The sequence below is a fragment of the Musa acuminata genome, chromosome BXJ1-9, assembly GCF_036884655.1.
Source record: "Musa acuminata AAA Group cultivar baxijiao chromosome BXJ1-9, Cavendish_Baxijiao_AAA, whole genome shotgun sequence".
NCBI lineage: Eukaryota > Viridiplantae > Streptophyta > Magnoliopsida > Zingiberales > Musaceae > Musa > Musa acuminata.
The window spans coordinates 45,792,151-45,817,500 of NC_088335.1; the positions used below are offsets into that span (position 1 = coordinate 45,792,151).

A 25,350-nucleotide genomic window follows, 5' to 3' on the forward strand; every position below is an offset into this window, starting at 1 on the left:
TATATGAAGTATCGTATCATTCACCCCCCTCTCGTTACCTTTCCACAAAGCGGTTTCCTCGGCCCCGTCTCCTCCAATTTCCGTACCCACCTACGCGGCGACGCATCGCCAATCGATTCTCCGAGGATTCGTCTCGAGGAACGCGAGACGATCTCTCGAGTTCAGTTGTCGGGTAATCCCCGTTCTTTCTCTTTTGTTTCCGATCTCGACCTAGGTTTTTGCTCAATACAGATCCAGTGGACCTGTTCGTCTTTCGTGCGTTGGACTCTTCGGATCTGCTGATTCTAGTACGATCTGTTCCTTTGATCGGCCACTGGGTGCTTCACTTGTACGTTTCATCTAATTATTGTTTACGGTAGTAGATCTAGGGTTTCGTTTCTTCTGTTGGTCTAGGGTTTATCGATTGATGCAAGAAGTGCAGCGGAATTTAGTAGATCGACATGGATTTGGTGGTAGGGATGAGCGGAAGAGTGAGGTGTCTTGAAAGAGCGAAAATTAGGGTGATGACTTGGTTGTCGATGCCTTGGTGTTTCGTTGAGTACCACTGTATCTTGGTATCAATATGGACAAGAATTAAGTAATGATAACGTCAAACCTTCCTCATGCAATTGCCTGGGACCTTGTTCTTTTGCTGTATGACTTTATTGTGGCTCTGATATATTTACATCCATCTTAACTTACTGGTAATTTGGTGTAGGAAGGTGTCTCCGTCATGAAATTTAATTTGTCACTTACATTCCTTTTGGAATGTCTCTGATGCATGCTACTAGAAGATAGAATTTTGGAATAGTCATCTTGATTTTCTCTGAAGACAAGTTTTTGTATCTTCACGGTAGATGCAGTTTTTTTTAAAATTTTATTCTTTCCCCCTGTCTGTGATTGTTTATGTTCTAAATATAAGTTTGATTTTCTGTGTGATCAACATGTTAGTTTATTTGCATAGCAGCATTCTTTTTAATGCATTTGGAACTAATTATATAACAACTAGATGGTATTGTCATTTGCATCAAAAATTTATTTTGTGGCCATTTTTTGTATACATTTTTATTTTTGGTTCTACAAGATTGTTAGCTTAAAGATTAATTTGCACAAGAAAGCTATAAACCTGGATATTTTGGAGATAGGGATAGCCCTTTAGGACTTTGAATCTTGAGATGATATACCCAGGAAATTGTCTTACTAATTGACCTTGTCCTGAAAATAACTCCTCACTTGTGAAACTTCCATTTTTTTTTTATTTTTTTTCAAAAATCATCAAGAAAAAACAAAAGTCTAATGCTGGTCATATGTCTTTCTCGATCTGTATTTTATGTATGTATTTTTCAGTATCCAATTACTTTTTCATTCACTTTTACAATTTTCTTTTCTTGTGTACTGTTCCTTTTGCTTATCTTGATGATATTACTTGATATGGGCATAGCATCAGATGTTGCTTGATTGTACAATATTTTACAAATATTGGATACTTGAACCCTTTCAAACATTTTCATACTTTTCGTATTATAAAAGAATAAGTTTTGTACCGATTTCTTACTTTAGTGTTTCATAGCATAAGGTTCATTAGTACTGCTGATGAATATTAAACATGTTAAATATGTAGGCACCTGTGATAGGATGATTGCTATTCGGAAAGGCAATGTGTGGGTATAAGTAGCCTATACTTGCCAAAATGAATTCTTTCTTAAATTAATCTGCATTGGTTGCAGATGCTCTTTTTGATATATTCCACAATATATTTTGGCTGCTATAAATCTATATTCTGGATTTTAGTCATAACAGTTTTGAAATCCTTCGGAGTTGAACCATTAATTTCAAGATGTTCTGTTGATCATGAACTTCTTTACTCCAATCTTTCTTTTTTGGAATTTCTCATCAGTGATCTTGGTTATTGTGAGTCCCTTGGTGGTATCTGTTGTTTTACTTGTCAGAAAGTTTGGCTTGGAGACATTAATAAATACTTTTTTAAGCAGTTAAATTGCTAAAACACAAACTTTCTGTTCTTCTCGTTTCTGACTGTGGCTTTCTATGTGATATTGTTTTCTAGTGCCTAATTATTGTTTGTTTAATTCTTATTTCTCCCTTTTTATGCCCAGGTAACTTCTGAAGGTTATTTTGATTAAAATTCTTCATCAGTTCCTATTCGTGTGGGTTAAGATGGTAAAGTTGACAATGATAGCACGTGTTACCGATGGCCTACCTTTAGCAGAAGGATTGGATGATGGTCGTGACCAGAAAGATGCTGACTTCTATAAGCAGCAAGCAAAGCTTTTATTTAAAAGTCTCTCAAAGGGTCACTATGAGGCTTCTAGAATGTCAATCGAGACTGGTCCATACTTTTTCCAGTATCCTATGTCTGGTTGTTTTTCTTGAAAGTGATTCGGTACTTGGGCATGTAGTTCTTGTTAACCAAGCTTACATTGCATGGGAATGATGATAATGAAAAATGTGGTCAACAAATCAAATATTTCAGGTTATCCAATTTTTACATCAACATGAAAGGTTTTTAAGCTTTTCCATCTTGAAAATTCTTTTGTAGGACTGACATAATCCAGTAGTAGGTGGCTGTTTTCTTTCTTGAGAAATAATTTCCTTCGGAACTGATTTATGTACTTCAATTCTTTGTGCAACTGTTATTTAATGAAGATTTAGCCAAACCCCAAATATTCGGGACATTATGGCTTCTAGTTATTGTTGTTGTATCCTGTGACAGAAATTTTGCTGTCATTTGAATATACAACATATTCAATTGATCTGACCTTATTTGCTGTACCACTTTCATTGTATTGTAACGATCAGGACTTCTGAAGATTTTTTTAACGAATAATTTTCTGCTGTCAACTGATAATACATCATATTCAATTGATCTGATCCCTTTAATTTTTGAAACCAAAAGAGCTTTTCCACTATCATTGTAGGGATCACAACTTTTAAAGAATAAATTTCTGCAGTTCTCCATGGTAATGAAGGTAGTTTGATTTTGGTGAACTAATAATTGATTCTTTTCTGTTTTTATAAGATAGTTATATTCTTGTTGCACTTTGAAGTGTGGTACTTTTTGCTTTATTTCTCCTTGACTCAGCTGCTTAGCTATATTATTGAGGGCCGCGTTTGTTACCTGACAATGTGTGATCGATCTTATCCAAAGAAGCTTGCTTTCCAATACTTGGAGGACCTCAAGAATGAGTTTGAGAGGGTCAATGGAGGTCAAATTGAAACTGCTGCAAGACCATATGCTTTTATCAAATTTGGTATGTTTTCTTATGTAACTGTAGTTTGTCCTCTGTAATTTGTTAATTGTATTTAAATTCTGATGTTTTGTTGCTTTGTCTTTTGTGCTTATGTAGATACTTTTATACAGAAAACCAAGAAACTTTATTTGGATACCCACACTCAACGTAATATTGCAAAGCTTAATGATGAACTTTATGAAGTCCACCAAATAATGACTCGCAATGTTCAGGAGGTTCTTGGTGTTGGTGAAAAGTTAGACCGTAAGTTAACCTTACTCTTTTTTGCCTATGATATATATTAGTACTTAGTGACAAATGGAGATGTTGTACTAAAAATTACTGATTCCTATGCTGTTGTTCTAGCATTTTGCAAAAGGTTTATTAGAAGATTGAAAAATCAACTTTGCATCAACTTTAAACCCATCTGTGAACTTTTAAACTGCCCTTTGTAATCTAACCTTAAGAAATGAACCATCAAAATCTTTCCCCAACTTTTTTTATCATTTTGTGCAATTAGAATAATCTTTGATCGGTTTTTATTTAAATAAAAAAGAAAAATTGGATATTTTCTCCTGAGTAGACCTGTGTCAAATTACATATAAGCATTCTTTTTCCTGTTCCAAGTACTCATGAAGTACCTGTTTTTAGGTTCAATGACTGAGACTCTGATTTTGCAGAAGAGGGTGCAAATCTTGGGCTGAATAGTGACTGTTGGTTAAGCATGAACTTTTGTTTGAACAAGCAGATCAAGGTTTCTGGTTTTGTAGGAAGATAGAATGAAATTTGAGTGTATTCACAAACCATGATTCCATAACTCATTTTAGCTGCACAAATTATTATATTCTAAAGCTGAAATTAGTAAAGGATTAAGAATGAAGATGATCTAAGCATGAGAATGATATTTACTCAATCATTGTGTTCATTGTCCATTGTTTTATTTTGGAAACATAGGGTAAGCACAATGCTTGTACAGAATGATGTACTTTCTCTAGTTGCTTTTTAAATTGGCATTCACCATCATGAGTATTTTATTGTCAATCAATAACATTTAAACTCATTCATGGCCTTCTGTTTTTACTGGTTCATCACAATGTGTTTTTATAATAATGAGACGTATTTTTGAAGTTCATTTTGCAAAAGAGAGTAATATATACTTTAAAATTTTTGAGGCAACTTGTTACTTAGAAGGAATTATCTTAAAGGTTACTTGTTATGTACTTCCTGATATTTTTTATGTTAACTTGGCAGAGGTCAGTGAATTGTCAAGCAGGTTGACATCTGAGTCTCGAATCTATGCTGACAAGGCGAAAGATTTAAATCGGCAGGTAAGCATGTAGTCAGATATTTTCACTAGTTTTGTTTTGGATTCTATTTGCTCATGTAGATGATACATTTGGAATTTTTGCAAGTTTTAGCTGCATGCCTCATGTCTAGAAACTTGTCTTGTCCCATTAATTAGAATAGATACCTTCTGATAATTTCATTTCTAAACATCATGGTCAACCTTTATGAGGCCGTTGCAATGCAAAACTGCTTTAGCAGAATATTATATATTGCCTACTAAGCTCTTCTTCTCCAAATTGATACTGAATCTAAATTGGGCAATGTGGGCAAAACAAGTGTATCTAAATTGCAATATTACAAAAGGTATTATCGCATCAGTGCTAATGTGTGTCCTGAGGCCTTTGCATATGCAATTACATAACCAAAAAAAAAAGAAAAAAAACATAACCACATTTTATAAGACCTTTGGCCTGTATAAGATATATTTCTTAATTTTTATGCATGCATTTTTAAATGCTTGGTTTGTATTGCTGCCACTGGATTAGAATGAACATTGTCTTACCCACACAGTGAGTTATAAGCGGGTTCAGTTGGAAATACAGTGTTGGTCAATCGTGCAGGATTTTGAATTCAGTTTGGCCTTTATTATACCATATGACCCAATCTCATTCCTAGGATGTAGTGACTGTCCGAGACACGGTGACATGTGCCGTGTGAGGGTATTCTGCAACACCCTTTTTTATTGTGCAAGAGCAGACAATCAACTCCATGAAGATCTGTATCACCTCCTTTGACCAAGCTGATAGCTGACAGCTGTATATTAATAAAGCAGTGTGTGATCCTGGCAGATAAAAAGAATCTAGGGCTGTTATTCTAATAAACTGAAGTCACACAGGATTCAAAATAAAACAAAGAAGAAAAATGACACGAGGAATGAGAGGTGGCGGAAAGTTTAGGTACAGGTCCAACCAGCCTGAAAGCAATTGTAACTTGTAAATCTAAGTACTTGAATATTAGATGGGGATTCCCAATTATAAATTACAATAGATCACTTGGTTAACGGCTAATATCTTGGGCCCACATGGTTTAAGGTCCATTATATGTAAGTTATTGGATTAGTAGGTCTATTGAGGTGGTGGCCTGTGGAAATGATTATTCCGTACGTTTGTTCCTAAAGATGTGACTTGGCATTGTATTTGCAATGCTTGATTGTAATGTTTTCTTCAATCATATTTTGATTGAAGATACCTGGAGCCCAAACAACATGGGGTGGTTTATTTGAGACCTTTTACCACACACATCTATCAACAGGAGTTGCATTGGTGAACAACGAAAGCTGAGAGATGTCCCCAAGTGTTAGCAAAATCTACATGTGCATGAAACATAAATCTATACATTTGTTTCATACATATAAATACATGTATTTCAAATATATGGATTATATGCACGAAACAGTAAGTGGTAGAAGTTGCACCCCTTGAACTGATACTGTCAGAGACTTTATTGATAATGGGCACATGTGATGTCAACTGAAGAATGAAGAGGGAGGATGCTGGTTAGGCTTTGACAAATATGAATTCCTCTCGGGCAATGTTGTGGTTGTAATCTGTACCTGATTCTATGATTTGTCACATTATACCCACTGAATCTGTATCATACTCATTTGCAGGCTTTGATTCGAAAATGGGCGCCTGTTGCCATTGTGCTTGGAGTAGTCATGCTTCTTTTTTGGGTCAGAAAGAAGATATGGTGAATCAGCGGATCGAACAGTCATATTCTCTCTTCATTATGTTGTCAGGTGTGTGGAGTCGGCCTTGTAGATATCCAGCTCGGCCACAAGACGTCAAAACGAGCCTCCTCTGGCCATACAACCACAGCTGGGATGCACTCGTTTTCTTATCATAAGAATATATATGAGCCACAAGAATCCCTAAGACTTCAACCCAACGTTTCCCGGCTATGCGATATTGGGACTGTTGAGCCTGAACGCTACAGCATTATTATTACTTCATTCATTTTTTTCGGACATTGCACAAAATCTTAATGTTCCATTAGCTGATTCATGAACTAGTTTTGAAAAACGCAGCAGACGTCGCACTTGTTTTAGCTTGAGAATAAAATATCATCCTTAGAACTCTCTTTTCCATCACTCTCTCTCACATCAGATAAGAGTTCCATCCTGATTAAATCCAAAGTATAATATTCAATTATGTATGCTGTATGTCTATGTATGTATGTATGTATGTATGATTATATTTATATTGTCATGTGCACATGACACCTGATCAAGTTATGATCTATGTTTGGATCGGACGGAGAACGATCTGTTCAACCGACAACTGTGTTCTGAACTCGGGAGAAGTAATTGGCCTCACAGGCCTCGACAATAATAGTTTTATTTCAGGCATTGTAGTCTTTTTAACTACATGACGTGCAATAATAGTATGGTGATGAAACCATGTAGCGAAGATTTAGCTGGTCTCAGTCTTTGTGAATTTGTATTTCAAGTACAATCCAAGAACAAACAGCACCAGGAAAGCGACAGCCACGTTCATCAGCAATGTCTTCCTTGCTTGACTCAGCCCCATGTAGATGCTACTCAAGCCGCCGCTTTGATCACCGCGATTGTCGGCGGTCATCTTCTTTGGGCTTGCCGGCTGCGCCGCTTTCTTTTCATCGACCGATTTATTATCCTCAATTTCCTGTTTGTTAGCAGCCTTCTCCTTGGACTGCGGCTCCCTTGCATCTGCCGGTTGAGGCAGAGCTCCATTTCCTCTGACGACCATCTTCGGGATATGCACTTGAAGCATCTCATCGTCAAACTTGGCTCGGACATCATTCACTTTGCAGTTATCTGGCAACCGGAAGTCCTTCCAGAACCGGCTCCACTGCTTGCCATCCAGCGGCCGCTCTCCGCTGGTCCTCAGCGTGCCATGGCTGTCTATCTGCACCCTCACTTGGTCGCTCTTGAATCCTGCAACATCAACACCAAGCTAAAGACTAAGAAACCAAGTGCACACTTATTGTGCTGAATGAGGAGGAAAGCTTGCCAGGGAGATGAATGAGAATGTCGTCGGAGGTTTCTCCTCGAACCCAGTCGAAGACGGGATTCAAATCCGTGTAGGAGCGGTCAGCAGGTGCTGTCTGTGGCTTGGCGTCCATTTCCTGCCCTCTCGGTTTGCAGGGCTGCCGTGAATGAGTTGGATGAGTGGAGATGGAAGACATGGCTACCTCCTTTATAGAGCTGTTGCTTGGGTTGGTTAACAAGGGAAGATTGCTCTCATCAAATTGATTGGCTTAACAGGTGAGGGATTCCCTTCTGGCCTCCATGGATGGGCAAAAGGATGCCTTCTTTAGCTCACACTCTTCTTTTCTTGTTTGTTTGGCTTACCTGACATAATACTTTACTTCTTGTGAGAATGTAAGCATTCTTGTTCAACTGATCAGTAGGCTTTAAACAAATCATAGATCTTTTGGATATGTAATCCTCAGAACATCCTTCAACTTTCAATGTGAGATTAATCAGGATATAATACCTGCATAAATTAGAAATGGTTGTATCCAACTAGATCTAATCCAATTGATGAGCTAAAGAGTCCATCATCATCTGGTTGGGTCAAGAACCACATAGAAGGCCAGTTTGAATGGATCCAGGTTTAGCTTTGAATCATTGGAGCACTATTTCCAAGACATGCATCATATTCTCTACAATTTTTTGCATTTTACTTCTCGTTTTATTTTGGTGTTTACACATTCATCCCTGTAAAATGCTACTTTGCAAATATGTCATCTACAAGGGAAGTCATGAAATGTGTATTTTATTTTTTTTTCCTGGACTATATTGATTGCATATACTTAGCTTTGGTGTCTGGGAATTCATCTATATAAAGGTTTAATTTTTCCTAATAGCAATATATGGATGCTTTCTAATGTCTGGAGGAGTGCATAGAACATTTTAAACTTAATCAACAAGAAATATGGTATTTCTTTTGCATTATTCAAGAGAAAGTAGGCACTTAAAACAAGAAGGAAATAGGATTGGAGGTTTCCATGTCAAAACAAGCTTTTAGGTGGAATGATAGTGAGCAAAAAAGAGAGAGATTCCCTACAATGCAATTGGTCACATTTGATGGCAATGAATGTGACATTAGATTTGGGACAAGATTAATCACTATCTCCATCTTTTGCATGTGTGCTCTTCTTAGATTGATAGCTTTTAAATTGTGGCTCTCTCTTCCTCTATATAGCACTTGCTTGTTTGTAGCTTCTTTTTCTACTACTTGTAGGCCTACACCACTTTGCCCATGGCAGAAGGTTACCATGAGATCCCAAAGCAAAACGATACTTAGCGTTTTGAGCCCACCAAAAGAAGAGCACAATTATCCTTAGTAGACAACCTTAGCAGAAGGTTTAATGGTGGCAAGCATATATATAAATGGCTTCCATCTTTATGCATGCATTGATCCTAACCATGGCGCCTCGTTCTCGCTCCTACGAAGATTACGAGCCGGACTTTAAGTGGGTTCGGGGAGAATCCCTCGACACTCTTTTCATTGTTCTTCCTGGCAAGTAGTAGTCCATTCTCATCTTCGACCTTGATCGGTTTCATCATCTTCGTAGAGCTGCAAAGATTTTTGTAGGTTTGAGCTCTTTGTTCTCTTTCCTCCGTCTGTGTGTGTCAGCATGAGAAAGAGATGTGGAGGATAGTAGTTTTTGTGTGTGAGAGAGAAAGAAAGAGTCCATCAATCACATATTTCAATTTTTTTTATTTTATTTTTATTTTTTTAAATGATCCTCTAATTACCTATTTATTAAGCTATCCGAAGGGATAAACATTTGATCATTTATTTATTTTTCTTACCGGTTTGGTATCGAACCGATACAACGTAATTCTGATTCCTAAAATCAAGAATCAAAATCGAACCATGATAAAGAGTTGTTTAAGAATCTATCGAAGTTTAGAGAGAGAGAGAGAAAAGGGATTAGAGCTATATCAGCTACCATTTCATGAACACACAAAAAAAAAAGAAAGCAAAGGCAGTCACTTTGGATCGTAAGGAGGGAAGTGTGGTTGAGAGATTGAGCTCATATTGTTGTCTCGGCAGTGTGTTGATTTCCCTTTTTCTATCGATGAATGAGACAGGATGGATCTGTTTGTACCGAATGATCATTAATGTCGAATCTTAGAATGAGACAAAATCTATTAATCTATATATTTCTAAGACTCTCCTCTCTCCTCTGGCGGAGGAAGTCATTCTAAATGCTTGAGCAAGTCATCTTGACACAGGTTTCAAGAAGAACCACATCAAGGTGCAAGTCGAGGCTAACGGCTTCTTGACGGTGGCCGGAGAACGACCGCTCGAAGGCAACCGATGGCTCCGGTTCTGGCAGGAGTTCGAAATGCCGGACAACTGTGACGTCGACTCTGTCCGGGCCAAGTTCCAGGGAGAGAAGCTTTACGTCCGCCTCCCGAAACTGAGCACTCCAGCCGACGACGACGACGACGACGTTCAAACTCCGCCCAAGGTGGCGGCGATGGAATCACCACCAGGCAGCGGCCGACACGACACGCCGAGGCCGAGTGAAAGCAGCGTGGTTGACGCAAGAGAAGAGGAGGAAGAGGAGGAGAAGAAGAAGCAGCTCAACGGAGAGACAGAATATGGATCGGATGGCATGGGGTTGAGCGAGACCAGCAAGATCACACTGCTGGTGAACGTGGGTGTGGCCGCCCTGTTCTTTTTCTTGCACTGTATTTGGATTATAGATTGATGAAGGCACTTTGATGTCTAATTTATCGAACAATAATAATCACAAGGATTCGTGAAACTTATTAGTGTAAGATTGTGATGCATGAAATAAGAACACAGCAATGCTAACATTTTCTTTTATTTATACTAATGATTCGATATCGTTGTTTTTCTATATCGACTCTGATACCACTCGACACGAGTAACATAAAACGCCACTAGACTAGCAAAATTAAGGTCCTCATGCATTGATAATTCATTTTATTTATATTTTGTTTCCATCCCATAATTTATTCTACTCACTAAGTGAACTCGAGTGTATTTGATTCAATATTTTACACGAATATCGAATTCTCGCGGGCTCACGACGAAGAATATGTTATTCTTCCATGATGAAGAATATCTATAGATATAGATAAAGAGTGTCGAATCATATAAAACTCTATGATCATTATTGATAGAAGATAAGATTTCCTAAACTATATGAGAAAATCTATGTATTCTGTTGAGGAAAATCCTTTATTATGTATAAATAGGAGAGGGAACATGTTAATAAATTGAAGCATTTTCATTTCTTCAATAAAGCTTCTTATCTTCTATTATTTTCATCATTGTATCAAAGCAGTGAGAAAAATAGTGAGAGGGAACATGTTAATGAATTGAATCATTTTTATTTCTTCAATAAAGCTTCTTCACTTCTTCAATAAAGCTTCTTTAATAATTGTTCTTATCTTCTATTATTTTCATCAAATATAAAGTCCAATTTTGAGTTGTTCTCCCCATATTATTAGGTAAGAAAAGATCATAAAAAGTAAGAAATGATCTTTTTCATTGTTCATATTTTGTGTAGCTAACCTTTCTTATATGCCTCACAAGAATTCAGATTAAAGTTTGAGAAGCAAATTGTAGGAAGTTTTCATCTTGTTATATAATATAATTATTGTGTATAAGGCTACAATGGACATTCAATGCTGAGTGAAGAAGATGATTTAGTGCACTGATTTTGATGCATGGAATGAATGATTGACAGGATTGATGGATGGATCTTTTCCTCATCAGAAACTACCAAGAAGAAGGCACAGAGAAGTAGGAAATGATTGGTCAAAAAGATGGGAGAGCTCAATCATATCAATGGCAGTGGTGCAACAGCATTGGGGATGGGTGGGTGGATGGATAAAGAGGAAGTGGAAACCAAAAGGCTGTGGCCCCCCACCCCCCCCCCCCTCCCTCTCCTTCCAAGGAGAGGAAGGAAGATTGAGCAGAAAAAAGAAAAAGATTTGAGTAGGAAAAGCTTGGAAAGTTGGGAGTATCTCTTGAGACTCCATCAATGTGGAAGGAAGAACCAAAAATGCTCGAAGCAATCATTCAAAGTCGATGTGCTTATGTGCCACATTAACAATCAATCATTCTTCAGCTCTTGGGTGTCTTTATCCTTCTTATTCTATATGAAGGGTTTAAATCACTCATAAACCCTAAATCTTGCAGCTGAACATCCAAGAAACAGTGCAGCTTGAGCTGAGTTTGTGGTTGGGTTCTCGATGCTTACTTTCACAATGAGAAGGTTTAAGAAAGATTAAACCGCACAAAGTTATGCTGTCATTCTTTGGTTACTTTACTCTCACCAGACAAGTTGTATTGATGAAGGCTTGGGAGTGGAGTGAGACAAGTTGATGGAAGAAGATGGTTGAAGATTCAAGTAACAGCAACAAGAAAAAGATGGACTAACAAATAGCTTGCATTGCTGATTACTAATATCAAAACTACAGTCTTTGATTGCATGTTCTCCTCTCTCTCTCTCTCTCTCTCTCTCAGCATCTCATTAATATAATTTCATCACTACAACCTAGTTATGTTAGATATGCTTAAACTAATAAATGAGTGCTTTAGTGCTTGACATATTCTCTTGCAGGAGGAGCATGTAAGAATGACTACTTTTGCATATTCTGTTCTCTCTCTCTCTCTCTCTCTCTCTCTCTCTCACACACACACACACACAGAGGAGAAGGAGACCTAATGGTTATTGATAGATTTAGCAGATCAGTGATTCATCTGCTGGTACAGTTATTTGGGATAAGTATAAAGTAATAATTGAGTGCTTGAAAGAGTCTGACATATGGCTTTGCAGAAGAAGCATGCAAGAATAACTATTTGTGTATGCTGAAACATACATACTCATGTCAGATGAGTTTAAACAAGCAATTGAGTGGTTGATACGTAGAGTCTGACATACTCCTTTGCAAAAGGAGAGGAGCAATGTAAGAATGACTGTTCTTGCACTACAACTGTGACCAATGACCTCAGATTACCTACCTACCTTCCTTCCTACCTACCTGCATGGTCTTGAGAATTGCTACAATCATGTTTAGGTTTTGGTCGGTGAATCTTTTTTTCCTTTATCGCTTTGCTTTATCTCCAATAGACCATGGACTACCACCTCCTTGGGGTTGGCCTTTTGTTGCCGTATGACTTTTCTACCATTAACACCCATCAAGGAATGCTCCTCTATTGTCTCCTCCTCTGTATCCCATGCTTTCCTTCCTCCTGCGACTTTAATTCTTGTGTGTGTGTGTTTTGTGTCAGGAACCAACAAAGAAGACCCATCTACTTCTGTCTTCCCTCTCTCTCCAACCTCACTTGCTGGGTTTGTTTAGGTGTTCTTTCTTCAGAGGGTAGCCTGTAAAAGCTCAGTGTACTCCCTCCCATAAAGAGCAAACCCCTCACTGGAAGACAAGATTTTCCCCCATGACTTTTTATCTTCCCCCATTGCTTCTGTCCCAATGACCTGCCCATCCTTGCTTTCCTCACTATAATACACTTCTCCCCATTCCCTTCCCCAGCTACCTGCTCTGGACCTCCCTCCTCCTTCTATACCCCTAACTCTCCTTTGCTTGTTCCCATCGATTGGCTGCTTGAGAGAGAGAGAGAGAGAGAGAGAGAGAGAGAGAGAGAGAGAGGGAGAGAGAGAAAGGGAAGTAGATGTATGGAATGAAGCTTGATTCAAGATCTTTCCAAAGACTTCCATAGATGGTTTCGTAGCATCTGTTTGAAGAGATCTCGGACCAGGCTTCATTCCTCACATCTTGCTTTCCAGCATCAAGGAAGTAAGGTGAAGGCTTCAACAGGTGACATGCAGTCTGCCCACTACTGCTTTGCATTTGGGTACTCTTCTAAGTCATTGATGCAACATCAACAATTGCATCACCATCAAATTAACTCCCAATTAGTCTCTCACTTGCTTTCCATTTAGCTCCCATAGCTTCTGAAATATCATCTGTATTAAGCTTCTGAGCATAAATATTACCCTTCAATTTTTCAGAAGCAATATGATCTCCCTGCTAGTAATATGATCACAAGTAATGAGTACGTAGAAGAAATCTATCGATCATCCAATTTGCATCGAGTTTAACCGTCGTTATAATCACCAAATTCTTTTTTTTCTTCTTTTCAATGATATTGTTTGTTGATGTTTCAGTTTCCTTTCAGATCATGCAGCAAAGAACACTCACACTTCCATGCTCATAAGATACAAGTGTTGAGGTATTAGTGTTCAGCTTAGCACACCATCACCATTGTTTTAAGCTGCTCCTTTGTTGAACTCACAAAATGTAGAGGGCATGTAATGTTGTGTTACTGATGAATCTACTATAATGATTACATTTTAATCTGAAACACTAATCATCAATGTGAAGTTAGATAATTAGGCCCTGTAAATTGCATGGCAATGTTCTACTTAGTGTCAGACATGCCAACCTAAACTCACAAATTAATTAGGTCATACAGTTTACTAGCCATAATGTCACCAACCAAATGTAATAAATGGCATGCAGTGCCAAAGAGACAGTAAGCAATGCAAGTGTCTATTTAACTGAGAAGAAGTGTATGATCTGGTAGAACATTTTTGGGTTAGTTTTAGCTGCTACTTCAGTCAGTTCTCCACAACTTTGTAGCTGATAACACAAACCCTATCTTTGTGTGTTCTTGAACGTTGTCTACAAGGTACAGACACCAGCATTGTCAAGTTTATCTTGGTAGTTCCATGGTAATGCTTACTTACATCCTTCTGAGGCTTCACCTTTTGGTGAGTGGAAGTCTTCTGCCTTTCACTAGCTATAGCATTTATATTCTTGTTATTGTTCTTCATTGAAACATTTCAGGTAGATAATCCTTCAGGAGGAGTAGTACGGTACTCCATGATGCTCAAAGTGATCAGTTGATGAAAACAGTTTATGCTTCCCAGGCAGATGCTTTGAAGGAGAGTAAGGCATGATGAACTCAGGGTAGAAGACAGCTTTTGCCGCTTCAGGTTCCTGCATGATGATAACTGGCCAACCAAGTACTGTGTTTGATGCTCTCTTCTCTGACCTTCTTGTTTCTGGATCGAGTACTGCAACCTCCGCAGTGGTTTCACAGTTAAAACATTACCTTCCAATGCAAAATCTATGCTTCCTCTGTCTGTGTTTGTGTGTGTGTGTGTGTGTGTGTGTGTGTGAGAGAGAGAGAGAGAGAGAGAGAGAGAGAGAGAGTTTATTTTGTTGTGTGATCTCCATGCATTATTTGCCTTTGGTTCTACTGCATGCAAGAAGAGCCTCTGCTGCAGCTGCTGACAAAAATATATTTGTATTTCTATATTATATTTAAAAGAGATAAACTTATTTTTATAGTTAAAATATATAAAATTTATTACATATATATATATATATATTTGTGAAAGTGAGTTTGGTTATATAAATAATTTATAATATTTGATGACCAAAATATAAAATTCTTAACTATAATGAGTTGACAAGAAAAATATGTTAATGGTTAATTGTAATGATAGGGAAAAAAATTGATTGATAGAAAAAAAAAGGAGAGAGAGAATAATGATAAAGAGATATAAATAAAACTAAAAAAAAGAATAAGAGAGAAGAAAAGAAAAGAGAAGGATACATGCAATTATCTTTTTCGTAAAAAAAAAAGGTGAGGATGATATAGTTAATAGTTAAAGAGATAGTGTTGAATAATATGTTCATGAAATATTAAAATATTTTCAAAAACTAATTAAAAGTGTATTCATATTTAATGATATCATGATGAATATTGTTCAAAGAAAAAGGTGGCACTGCAGGTTGTAAAACCCCTGTACTCAACATTTGTTGAAGGAGATGATGAGGCTATTAAAACATGTAATGATGTCTTGTGATCCGAAGAGCTTTTTAATAGTTTTATATTCTCAAGTAATATAATTTGTACTTTATTTTTTAAAAAAATATATAATTATTCTTTCATTTTGTTACCCAAAAAATTATGATTCTTTTCGAAAGCATCACGACTTACTAACTAAACTAGTTAGTACCTTCGATTATTATTATTATTATTAATATCAATATTATTATTATTACTATGGTTAATACCAATATCATTACTATTAATATTATCATAAGATATATAAAATAATAATATTATCATTATTTTAAATAAAATTATGACATAATAATATAATTAATTTTTTTAAACTAATCAAATTATGAAATAAGCTAATAAAATAGAATGTTAAAAATGACATAAGACATGTTATTGTCGCTTAAGTTACTATCATTTTCATTCATTACTAATTTATTATTTGACATTTCATTGTAATTGGATTATCTTTATTTATTTAGTAATCTTATCATTTTCTTTTAAAAATATAGAATTAATATTATTTTACTATGTGTTTGTCAAAATCTTGATGACTCTGTGTTTTGCCATTTCTTAATATTTTATTCTTACATTATTTTTGCTTAAATTTCTTAATTTTTATTAAATTTAAATATTATCCATTTTAAATTATAATATTAATTAAACTGATTTGTGTAAATGGATTGAATCAATCTGTGAATTGATAGGTTGATTGAACATGTTCAATTGAAGAAAAAATTGGGGGGAATTTGCCCTCAATAATCTTTATTGATATTTTCATTTTTCTATAAAAAATATACTGTATAGATTAAAAAAAAAACTCAAAATGAAGGATTTCTTAGGGAATTCCCTCAATTTCCATATGTAGAAGAAGAACAAGCAGAGCCATAAGAAAAAGAAACTCCTATATATGTGCAGAAGAAGCTGCCATTGAACTTACATGGAGTTTGAATGGGACAGGACTTCTCCTTAAAATGAGGTAAACAGTGACAACATGAGAAATATGTTGATTTATTTGGTATTCTTTTGCTGATAACTTATGTGCTGCGTCCATTAATGCCTATATTGTAAAAGGAGTTTAAAACAAGGTCTGTCATACCGAAGCGTACCACTCGTATCGGGTAGTACGTACCGATCCGATAGATTACCGGTACGTGGACCATCCGGTATCGTTACAGTGCTACAATATAAAAAAAAGTAAAAAATTATTCAGTACACCATGATATACCGCTCGGTACGTCCTGATGTACCGCCCGGTACATCGATACCGTACCATACCGAGCCCAGATCGAAACGCCGATACGATACGATACAACGAACCTTGGTTCAAAGCACTGAAAGCTTTAACGTATTAACGCTTCAGCAATCATCAATTAGAATATTCTCTCTGATTGAATTGTTTCAAGTTGATTTGAAATGTGCATTGGGTACACACTTAACTTACATGTTGGTGTAACAAATGATTACCTAATATTCTATTAACTAGCTTTTAACAGATCTTAACCAATCATTAGACACATCAAAGAAGAATAAGCATCATGTTTAGTGCACACTTTTGCATGGTACACAACTAGATTAATCACATTTAAATTAAACATGTAAATCCTAGTCACTGAGTTTGATTTATGTTTGAGAGCCTCCTCAAAAGTTCTCAAAATTTAGGACATATATATATATATATATATATATATATATATATATATGTGTGTGTTTATTTATAGATATAAGACTATGTACATTAAACTTTGCATCTGTCACCATATGTGTATATATTATATATCATGTTGTTCAATTTATATTGAAATTAAAGTTTAAAAGAAAAACTAAAATAATTATATGTTGTGTTCCAAAATTATTTAGGGAGAAGAGTACTTGTATTTTCTTTTTTAATAATATTATAAATATAATTTCCTTTTATCATCTTTGGAAAAGAAAAAGAAGTTTCATGGGATGAATTTTACTTGAGAACAATAAATATTTGCATATTGTATACCGCTTCAATAGAACAAAAATTATCGTTATCTCATATTCAATATTTCACTTTAGTTTAAGGATAAAAAATATTCGTATATAAGACATATTCAATACAACTCTTCTAAGCGTCAAAGATATTCATCCTAAAAAAAATAATATAAGTTTATTGCACTAATAAGGATAAAAGGATGACTTATTTACATCAATTAAATAGTAGGAAAAGTAAGATTTTATTAAAATCAAAAGTTTACTTTACACTTAAGAGTCATGACGATTGGATAATTTCTCTTGAACTCATATGCTCATATCAATAAGATTATTTTATCTATGAATCAATCAATATTTATCATTTTGATCAATAATTAATATTAAATTATAAATATTGATACCAATCGAAATTTTCTTGATATTTTTCTTTGATATCTATAAGTCTAATCGACTATCAAGCCAATGTCAAATCGAGATTTTATGATATCATTTATAATGATTTGCCTCTACTTGTTCATTCAGAATCAATATCAATGGTTATGCTTTTATTATTTCTTCTAACTATTTACTATACATATAGTATATGGGTCCAACTAATCTAAATTTAGTGCATGATGACTTTGCATGCAAGATTTCCAATTATTTCTAGGACATCTAGTCAATTATAAATCCAAAGCAAAGTACAAAATTTATCTAAGAATAGGTACTATGTGGGACAAGGGAATCATGTTCCACATGTTCTTGACCCCATGTCAATTTGTTGTCAACCTATTAAAATGTTCACAAGGCAATTGTCCTTCAATCCAACAGAGGATGGTGGCCACCATGATCCTTCTTCAACCACAGCATGTGGGTCAATATATTTTTGTGGGTGATGGTTGTACTCTAACAGATGCAAGAACATGGACTAGAAGATCACAATTGAGAAAATAATGTAGCACCAAACATTTAGTAAAATGTTATTGTAGTATTATTATTATTATTATCTTCAGTAATTATGATTTCATTAAGTGAAAATGACTATGGTCACATCTACCCATGATATAGCTTTCATCCTTATTTTTCTTGTTATAGTAGTAGAGAAAAAAAAAGAAAAGAAAATTATGAGTGTTAAATATATACTTACATAATGATAAAAATGTATCTAATTAAATATTAGTTTTGTACAAACAATAAGACATGTATAATTAAATATTTAATTATACACACATATATATATGTATATATATATATATATATGTACATATATATATATACATATATACATACATATATACATATATATACATATGTATATATGCATATATATATATATATGTATATGTATATATATAAGTGAAAATTACTATGATCACATCTAAGCATGATGTAGCTTTCATTCTTATTTTTCTTGCTATAGTAGTAGAGAAAAAAAAAAATACTTGTGTTAAATCTGTACTTTCAGAATGATAAAAATGTATCTAATTAAATATTAGTTTAGAACAAACAATAAGACATGCTAGTTTATATATATATATATATATATATATATAATTTGAGGGTAAATGTGTAAATGACTGAGTTAAGAGGGATATCTATGTAATTTTGGGAGTATACATCTTGTTTAATACGGGGAGAACCGTGATTGGCACACTAAAAGAGAGGCCCGAAAAAGTACCTTAATCATCACGAAATGTGGCAAAGGACTGACTGGATGAACGGTTACCCAACTGGGTCGTGATTTGGGTTGAGTGTTTTGGTGTGAGAAATATTTCTCACATAAGAAGAATAATTTCCAGGTTTATTTTTTAAATAATAATAATAATAAAAAAAAATGTTAATTATGTTATTTACAGTTCTACCTTTGCCATTGTTCTATTAGTGTATCACTCCCCCTATCCCACTCTCTCTGGTTGTGGATCTCTCTCTCTCTCTCTCGGAGCCCGACATCTCGAGGTACGGATTGGTCAAGGTTTGGTCTTTGGTCTCCGGTGATAGTGTGCTTAGGTTTGTTTCCTTATTCTTCTTTGCTTATGTCGATCTCCAGTGGTTTTTCTGAAGCTTCGTAGCGTTGGATCCCAACAATGTTGGTGCTTCTTTTCCTTGCTTGATAAGTCTCTTTGCAGTACTATGCTCTGTGGTGCTCGGTCACTGACTCTTTTTTGTGCTTTGTGATTGCTCGGTTGATGCTAAAGGTCCCCGAACCAGGAAGGGAACGGAAAAGAAAAAGAGTGGAGCTTTGCTACTTTAGTTTTCTTCAATTTTCTCTTGCGATTGTGGGAAAAAAGATGTCATTTTCTTTTTCACTGAACTTTTTGCTTGCGGTAAGATGGAAAAAGCTGCTATTTCGTGTTTCTTCTTCGTGCTTTTTTTCTTGTATTCTAAACAAACCGTCATTTCCCCCCCTTTTTTGTCCCCTTTTTATGTACAAGCTGTTTTGTAAGGAAATGTGCCATTTGTGTTTTAATCTTTTACTTTAATTCGTCTTTTTCTTTTTCTATATATCAATTATTGCTATGTTGTGATTATGTCGTTTTTATATGTTCTTCAAGTCCTTGTAGTATGCAATTCCCCTTCGCTCTCTCATTACTTGTTTTGGAGTGTTGATTTGGGAATTGCTCTGAGAATTTGTACGAATAACCGTCGAACTCTAACCGCTCTCTCCCTTTGAAGTGGTCAAGGCTTCTCTCATGCTTTGTTCATTAACGTGTTGAATTGCTGGTGCTTGTTGATTGATTACTTAGTTTACGTGCTGATGATTCATAAGCCTCTTCTTTTTATGTGGCGTAGTTTGCCAATTTGTAGTTTTTTATTTGCAATGTTGGATCAGTGGATGCAATATTTATGAACTCAGGTCTGAGGGAAGGAGTTAGCAAAGATCAAAGCTTTGGAGAGGATGGCAAGACGTCAAACATTTTGGCTGCATCTTCTGTTCTTAGCATGTTGGACATCGTTTGGAGAAGCAGAGTATATGAAGTACAAGGACCCTAAACAGTCGATCAATGTCCGAATCAAGGATTTGATGGATCGAATGACCCTTGCTGAAAAGATTGGCCAGATGACACAGATTGAGCGTAAGGTGGCTTCTGCTCAAGTCATGAAAGACTACTTCATAGGTAAAGTATCTGCATTTTCATTCATTAGCTTTTTTTCTAAAATCTTTCTCATCATATATTTGGAAATCTACTGAATTGATTATGTGAGCCAGGTAGTTTGTTGAGTGGCGGGGGGAGTGTGCCTGGTCCTCAAGCAAGTGCTTCAGACTGGGTAAACATGGTAAATGAACTCCAAAAAGGGTCTCTCTCGACCAGACTGGGGATTCCAATGATTTATGGGATTGATGCTGTTCATGGACATAATAATGTCTATAAAGCAACAATATTCCCTCATAACATTGGCCTTGGAGCTACCAGGCAAGTGTAAACTCATTTTGCTGCTTCTGTCATGTTGATTTCCTAGGTAAAACTTATTATTTTTCTACTTGAGAAACTCATTCTGACATATAACTTCATCAATTTTCATTGATATCTCTTGTTGATTGATTAGTGGGAGACAAAAAAAATAATAGGGCAGAGATAGATTGGAAGGCTGACCGGCTTTTTTGAGAATCTGAAAATTTTATGACTTCTAGAATTCATCCTGTCTAAAATGATTAAATAAATCTCACAGTATTATTTTCCTTTATTATAGATTTTTTAAAGTATGACATTCCTGGCAGCCTAAACACAAAGAATGCTCACACTACTACACCTTATTTTAGTTACAATTATGGCATAATATAACCAAGAAAAAAATGAAAAGCATGTTGTTGGAAACCTCAGCCTCTTCTTCCTTCCTTTATTTTTTTTCTGACTGGTCCCAGTGTCAACTAATCTATTTACCAGGGATCTGGCACTTGTTAAGAAGATTGGTGAAGCAACTGCCCTTGAAGTAAGGGCAACAGGGATCCCATATGTCTTTGCTCCATGCATAGCAGTAAGTCAATGTACACATTTTATCTTGTCTTGCATTTTGCTATCTGTACCAAGATAAAATTAAAGCAAAGTTACAAGCCTTTTCATATTTGAATTTGCTTCTCTTTGAGTTTGTGTAGGTCTGCAGAGATCCAAGGTGGGGACGGTGCTATGAAAGCTATAGTGAAGACCACAATATTGTCCAGGAAATGACAGAAATAATCCCTGGATTGCAAGGAGATGTACCTGCTAACTACCACAAGGGTGTTCCTTACATTTCTGGAAAGTAAGAAGCCCCTTACATTTACAAAATATCTCTGAACTAGAATCATAGTATATGCAAGAAATTTTTATGAAGTCATGGTATCTGTAAAGTGAGGATCTCTTAACTAGTAATTCAACTCCAACATCATTCAATTGATTATTCTTCTGCTGGAATCCTTTTTGTACTCTGAAATGACTTCTAGTGCAATGTGTTTTACCATCTTTGACAACAAACTCGGTTAATCATGAAAATCCTATTAGAATTCTAGAAAAACAGAAAACATGTTCTTTATAAAAAACTAAAAGTACACCATCATTGCTTTCTTAAAGAATATCAATTTTTTAAAAGGATATTGATCGATTTTTTATCTGTTTATTGAAAGTTTTGTATTTTGTCCATTATTGTTTACTACTTAGGATTTAATTGAGACACACACATATCCAGCTAAACATATTATGCATATTTGCTAGAATTATACAGTAGATAAAAGGGTTACGTAGGCCCTCAAGGTTGTTTCTCCAAATGCTTTGCCATATTCCTTTTCTGCCACTATCGTTTTGGAATTTCATACGTTCAACTAAGCTGCTTGCTATTTCATGTAACACTGTTGAAATGATTCAATGATTTTGATTTTGAGAGCCATCATCATAATTGCTGATTGATTAGGGTGAAGGTCGCAGCCTGTGCAAAACATTTTGTTGGTGATGGTGGGACACACAATGGCATTAATGAGAATAACACCATTGTCAACCGTGATGGACTGCTTAGCATCCATATGCCTGCGTACTACAACTCGATCATGAAAGGTGTTGCAACTGTTATGGTTTCATATTCAAGCTGGAATGGAGTGAAAATGCACGCAAACCATGATCTAATCACTGGCTACCTCAAAAACACTCTTCACTTTAGGGTGTGTTCCAGTTAACAATTTATCAGGCTTTTGTTAACAAACTTATCAATGTTTTTCAAAGAAGTGTAAATTGCTTTTGTTTATGGTAAAATTTGCATTTTTTTAAAAACATATCTATACAACTTTCAGGGGTTTGTCATCACAGATTGGCAGGGTATTGATAGGATAACCAGCCCTCCAGGTGCGAATTACACTTACTCTGTCCAAGCTGGAATTAATGCTGGTATTGACATGGTTAGTATCTTCTATGCTATTGAGCAACCATTCTTTTTTTTCATCTTTGAAAATAAAAACCTAAATAATGAAATTGTTGTGTGTGGAGACTTCAAGCCATCTTATTTTGACATCTTAATATTTTCCTCTTATTCTTGTATTAATCGTTCTTCTATTGGGCAGGTGATGGTTCCATATGACTACAGTGAATATATTAATGCCCTGACCTCCCTGGTTAACAAGCATGTCATCCCCATGAGTCGAATTGATGATGCTGTAAGAAGAATTCTGAGGGTGAAGTTCACCATGGGTCTCTTTGAGAACCCCTTGGCTGACCTTAGCTTAGTTGATCAGCTAGGAAAGAAGGTTATCTGCTTTATCCATATTTTTGGTTTCTTGTGTATTTTCCTTTATTTTAAGAATTGTCTAGGTTTTCAGAAGTGCTTCATATATGGCTTGGAATCTAATATCAGGAGCACAGGGAGTTGGCAAGGGAAGCTGTAAGAAAATCTCTTGTGCTACTAAAAAATGGAAAGTCTAGAAACGATTCATTCCTGCCTCTTCCTAAAAAGGCTGCAAAGATCCTTGTTGCTGGAAGCCATGCTGACAATTTAGGTTATCAGTGTGGTGGATGGACAATTGAATGGCAAGGAGCTAGTGGAAATATCACAGTTGGTGTGTATTCTTGATAAGTTATTTTTTTTCTCCTTCCATGTATACTAGCTTGCTGTATACGCAGAATAGAAACTCCCACAGGAGTCATGAGCACAATATGATATACTACTGGGTAGAGAATGATAAAGAAGAGGAACGTAACAGTTAACACACAAACTATAAAACCTTCCCTCTCATATAAGTTCCTATGAGTTCCAAAATTGTGCTTATCATAGCTATCTATGACTTTGCTTTTCTTACATCCTTTGTAATTGAGCTCCCTGATATTAGAGAACTTTAAAATCAGATTAGTCTGGAATGGTATCACAAAAATTCATGGGTCCCATTCTCAAGCTTTCAGAATGACCAATTTGTGAATCAAAACCAAGTAGTGGGTGGTTCTTGTCATTTAAAAATATGCATCTCTTAGACATTTGATGTTTGTCTCATAGTGAAGCATATTAAATAGGTTACAATGGTCCTGGTGGCATTTAAACTGCTTTTTTCTTATCATGGTGCCAGACCCACTGAAAAGCTTTAAGCTTCAATAGGGCTGCCAAATTTTGATGCTTTGCTTAATTTTTGTTGGGGTTGGGAAGTATTTCTCTCACATCTAGTCTCTCACCCTCTCTAGATCCCTCGAGAGAAATCAAATACCCAAAGTATTTTCTCACATCTTATCCTCACAAAAACCTAAAGATACATGAAGTATTTATTGAATAACCAAACTCTAATTTCTTTTTCTTCCTTGACAAGTAATCATTTCCATATTCAAATTCCTTATCCTCCTAGGACATTGGCTTCAGAATCCTAAAAATATTTGACAACCCCAACAATTTTTGTGCTTTCTAAAGAGAATATACTTTGTTTTACATTTTTTCAATATTTGTCGCTCATCCTTGTTAAATTTTTTATTATCGGATTTTTTGGGCTATGATAGCATTTTGTTGGGGAGAGAGAAGACATCGAAACTAAAAGATCCTTGGTTTTGCTATTGGTTTCTCTTTTTGGTTTTAATATCTTCTTTCCCTTTAGGAAGCACAAATTATACAAGATTATTGGGGTCGACAAGTATCTTTGCATTCTTGCAGCCAAGAGTCCATGGAGAATAAGAAATTCTAGTATGGGAAGGACTAATCATGAAGGAAGAAAACATTGGAAACAAGAGTTTGATTATTTTATAAATACCTTGTGTATCTCTAAGTTTTGGTAGGAAGCAATATGTGAGAAACTATTTTAGATGTTTCTCGGTTTCTCTTTAGGATTTACAGAGGATGACTAAAAAATATGAGAAATTTTTCAGGGTTTATGTGAGACGATACACAAGTGGGTTTGTGCTAGAGTTTGGATTAACAAGGGTGCTTGTAATTGATCTGCTGAAGAATTTGGATTTTTCCATAAATATAGATAAAGAGTGTTGAAACTCATTAATTTTGCTTTACTTTTTGGTTTTGGTGTGTTTTTTTTATTGTTGATCTCTGGTTTCTCATTTGGTTTCGAATTCTTCACTCCCTCTCCAACAATTATATACTTATCATGATATTTCCCTTGAAATAATCTATTATAGCTGATGTATGATCTCATTTGGTTTGATATTTTCTCAAGGACTTTGAGCTGCTCTATTTTATGCTCCAAGTGATGTCAATATTTCGTATGTGCTTGAAGTGTTATAAATTGCCAACATACAAATTGGAATTCTTCAATTTAACATACATTTTTGAGTTTCTGTTTTGTTCATATTATCTTCATATACTTTTGCAACATTATCATGTTATTATAACCATCAAATGTGTACTTCTCATTGTTGTAGACCTACTATTTTGGCAATGCAACATTTTCTTAAGATGAGACATGCATTAATCACTGATATGCATTTTAGTGGCCTAAAGTTATCAGGAGAATACTTCACCAGAAAACAATGTTTGATGTATTTGTGCAAGACTTGCAAGATACTGTTTAATATTGTTTATGAAATGAACAGTATCTTCCATGC

General features: G+C 35.5%; 4 protein-coding genes across 9 annotated transcripts in view; 3 read left to right on the forward strand and 1 right to left on the reverse strand.

The window, feature by feature from the left end:
• Window positions 1-19: 19 nt before the first annotated feature.
• On the forward strand, window positions 20-6,663 carry LOC135593805 (25.3 kDa vesicle transport protein SEC22-1-like). 2 transcript variants are annotated; one of them, XM_065084090.1, is made up of 6 exons: window positions 20-172; window positions 2,094-2,342; window positions 3,088-3,248; window positions 3,345-3,491; window positions 4,479-4,555; window positions 6,184-6,663. In XM_065084090.1, the coding sequence occupies exons 2-6, from the start codon at window positions 2,155-2,157 to the stop codon at window positions 6,265-6,267; spliced, it is 657 nt and encodes a 218-aa protein (XP_064940162.1). In that variant the 5' UTR covers window positions 20-172; window positions 2,094-2,154; the 3' UTR covers window positions 6,268-6,663. The 2 variants fall into 2 exon arrangements, with proteins under 2 accessions (XP_064940162.1, XP_064940163.1); XM_065084091.1 differs by lacking the exon at window positions 20-172 and adding an exon at window positions 194-328.
• Window positions 6,664-6,876: 213 nt separating this feature from the next.
• Window positions 6,877-7,719, reverse strand: LOC135593806 (22.0 kDa heat shock protein-like). Its single transcript, XM_065084092.1, has 2 exons — window positions 7,565-7,719; window positions 6,877-7,488 (listed from the first exon to the last, which is right to left on the reverse strand). Exons 1-2 carry the CDS (start codon window positions 7,674-7,676, stop codon window positions 6,986-6,988), a joined length of 615 nt encoding a protein of 204 aa, XP_064940164.1. The 5' UTR covers window positions 7,677-7,719; the 3' UTR covers window positions 6,877-6,985.
• A 1,266-nt stretch (window positions 7,720-8,985) lies between these two features.
• Window positions 8,986-10,283, forward strand: LOC135594149 (inactive protein RESTRICTED TEV MOVEMENT 2-like). The gene is made up of 2 exons (XM_065084560.1): window positions 8,986-9,079; window positions 9,802-10,283. The coding sequence occupies exons 1-2, from the start codon at window positions 8,986-8,988 to the stop codon at window positions 10,281-10,283; spliced, it is 576 nt and encodes a 191-aa protein (XP_064940632.1).
• Window positions 10,284-19,245: 8,962 nt separating this feature from the next.
• Window positions 19,246-25,350, forward strand: part of LOC103999048 (uncharacterized) — a 7,112-nt gene continuing 1,007 nt past the window's right edge. The window contains exons 1-10 of one of the 5 annotated variants that reach the window (XM_065084094.1): window positions 19,300-19,318; window positions 19,558-19,686; window positions 20,217-20,478; window positions 20,571-20,775; window positions 21,247-21,337; window positions 21,456-21,601; window positions 22,247-22,490; window positions 22,620-22,724; window positions 22,887-23,069; window positions 23,177-23,378. In XM_065084094.1, coding sequence (XP_064940166.1) covers window positions 20,259-20,478; window positions 20,571-20,775; window positions 21,247-21,337; window positions 21,456-21,601; window positions 22,247-22,490; window positions 22,620-22,724; window positions 22,887-23,069; window positions 23,177-23,378 — 1,396 coding nt within the window. In that variant the 5' untranslated portion in view covers window positions 19,300-19,318; window positions 19,558-19,686; window positions 20,217-20,258. Of the gene's footprint in view, window positions 19,449-19,557; window positions 19,687-20,216; window positions 20,479-20,570; window positions 20,776-21,246; window positions 21,338-21,455; window positions 21,602-22,246; window positions 22,491-22,619; window positions 22,725-22,886; window positions 23,070-23,176; window positions 23,379-25,350 lie in introns of all 5 variants that reach the window. The other 4 variants (XM_065084093.1, XM_009420685.3, XM_009420688.3 and 1 more) reach the window with 4 other exon arrangements.

What these genes read in the sequence shown, in the direction of transcription:
- LOC135593805 (XM_065084090.1), top strand. Translation starts at nt 2,155, where the DNA reads ATGGTAAAGTTGACAATGATAGCACGTGTTACCGATGGCCTACCTTTA. An exon ending in TGTTGGTGAAAAGTTAGACC is followed by an intron (nt 3,492 to 4,478) that starts GTAAGTTAACCT and finishes TTAACTTGGCAG; the next exon opens with AGGTCAGTGAATTGTCAAGC. An exon ending in CGAAAGATTTAAATCGGCAG is followed by an intron (nt 4,556 to 6,183) that starts GTAAGCATGTAG and finishes ACTCATTTGCAG; the next exon opens with GCTTTGATTCGAAAATGGGC.
- LOC135593806 (XM_065084092.1), bottom strand. Translation starts at nt 7,676, where the DNA reads ATGGACGCCAAGCCACAGACAGCACCTGCTGACCGCTCCTACACGGAT. An exon ending in CATTCTCATTCATCTCCCTG is followed by an intron (nt 7,489 to 7,564) that starts GCAAGCTTTCCT and finishes TTGATGTTGCAG; the next exon opens with GATTCAAGAGCGACCAAGTG.
- LOC135594149 (XM_065084560.1), top strand. Translation starts at nt 8,986, where the DNA reads ATGGCGCCTCGTTCTCGCTCCTACGAAGATTACGAGCCGGACTTTAAG. An exon ending in TCTTTTCATTGTTCTTCCTG is followed by an intron (nt 9,080 to 9,801) that starts GCAAGTAGTAGT and finishes ATCTTGACACAG; the next exon opens with GTTTCAAGAAGAACCACATC.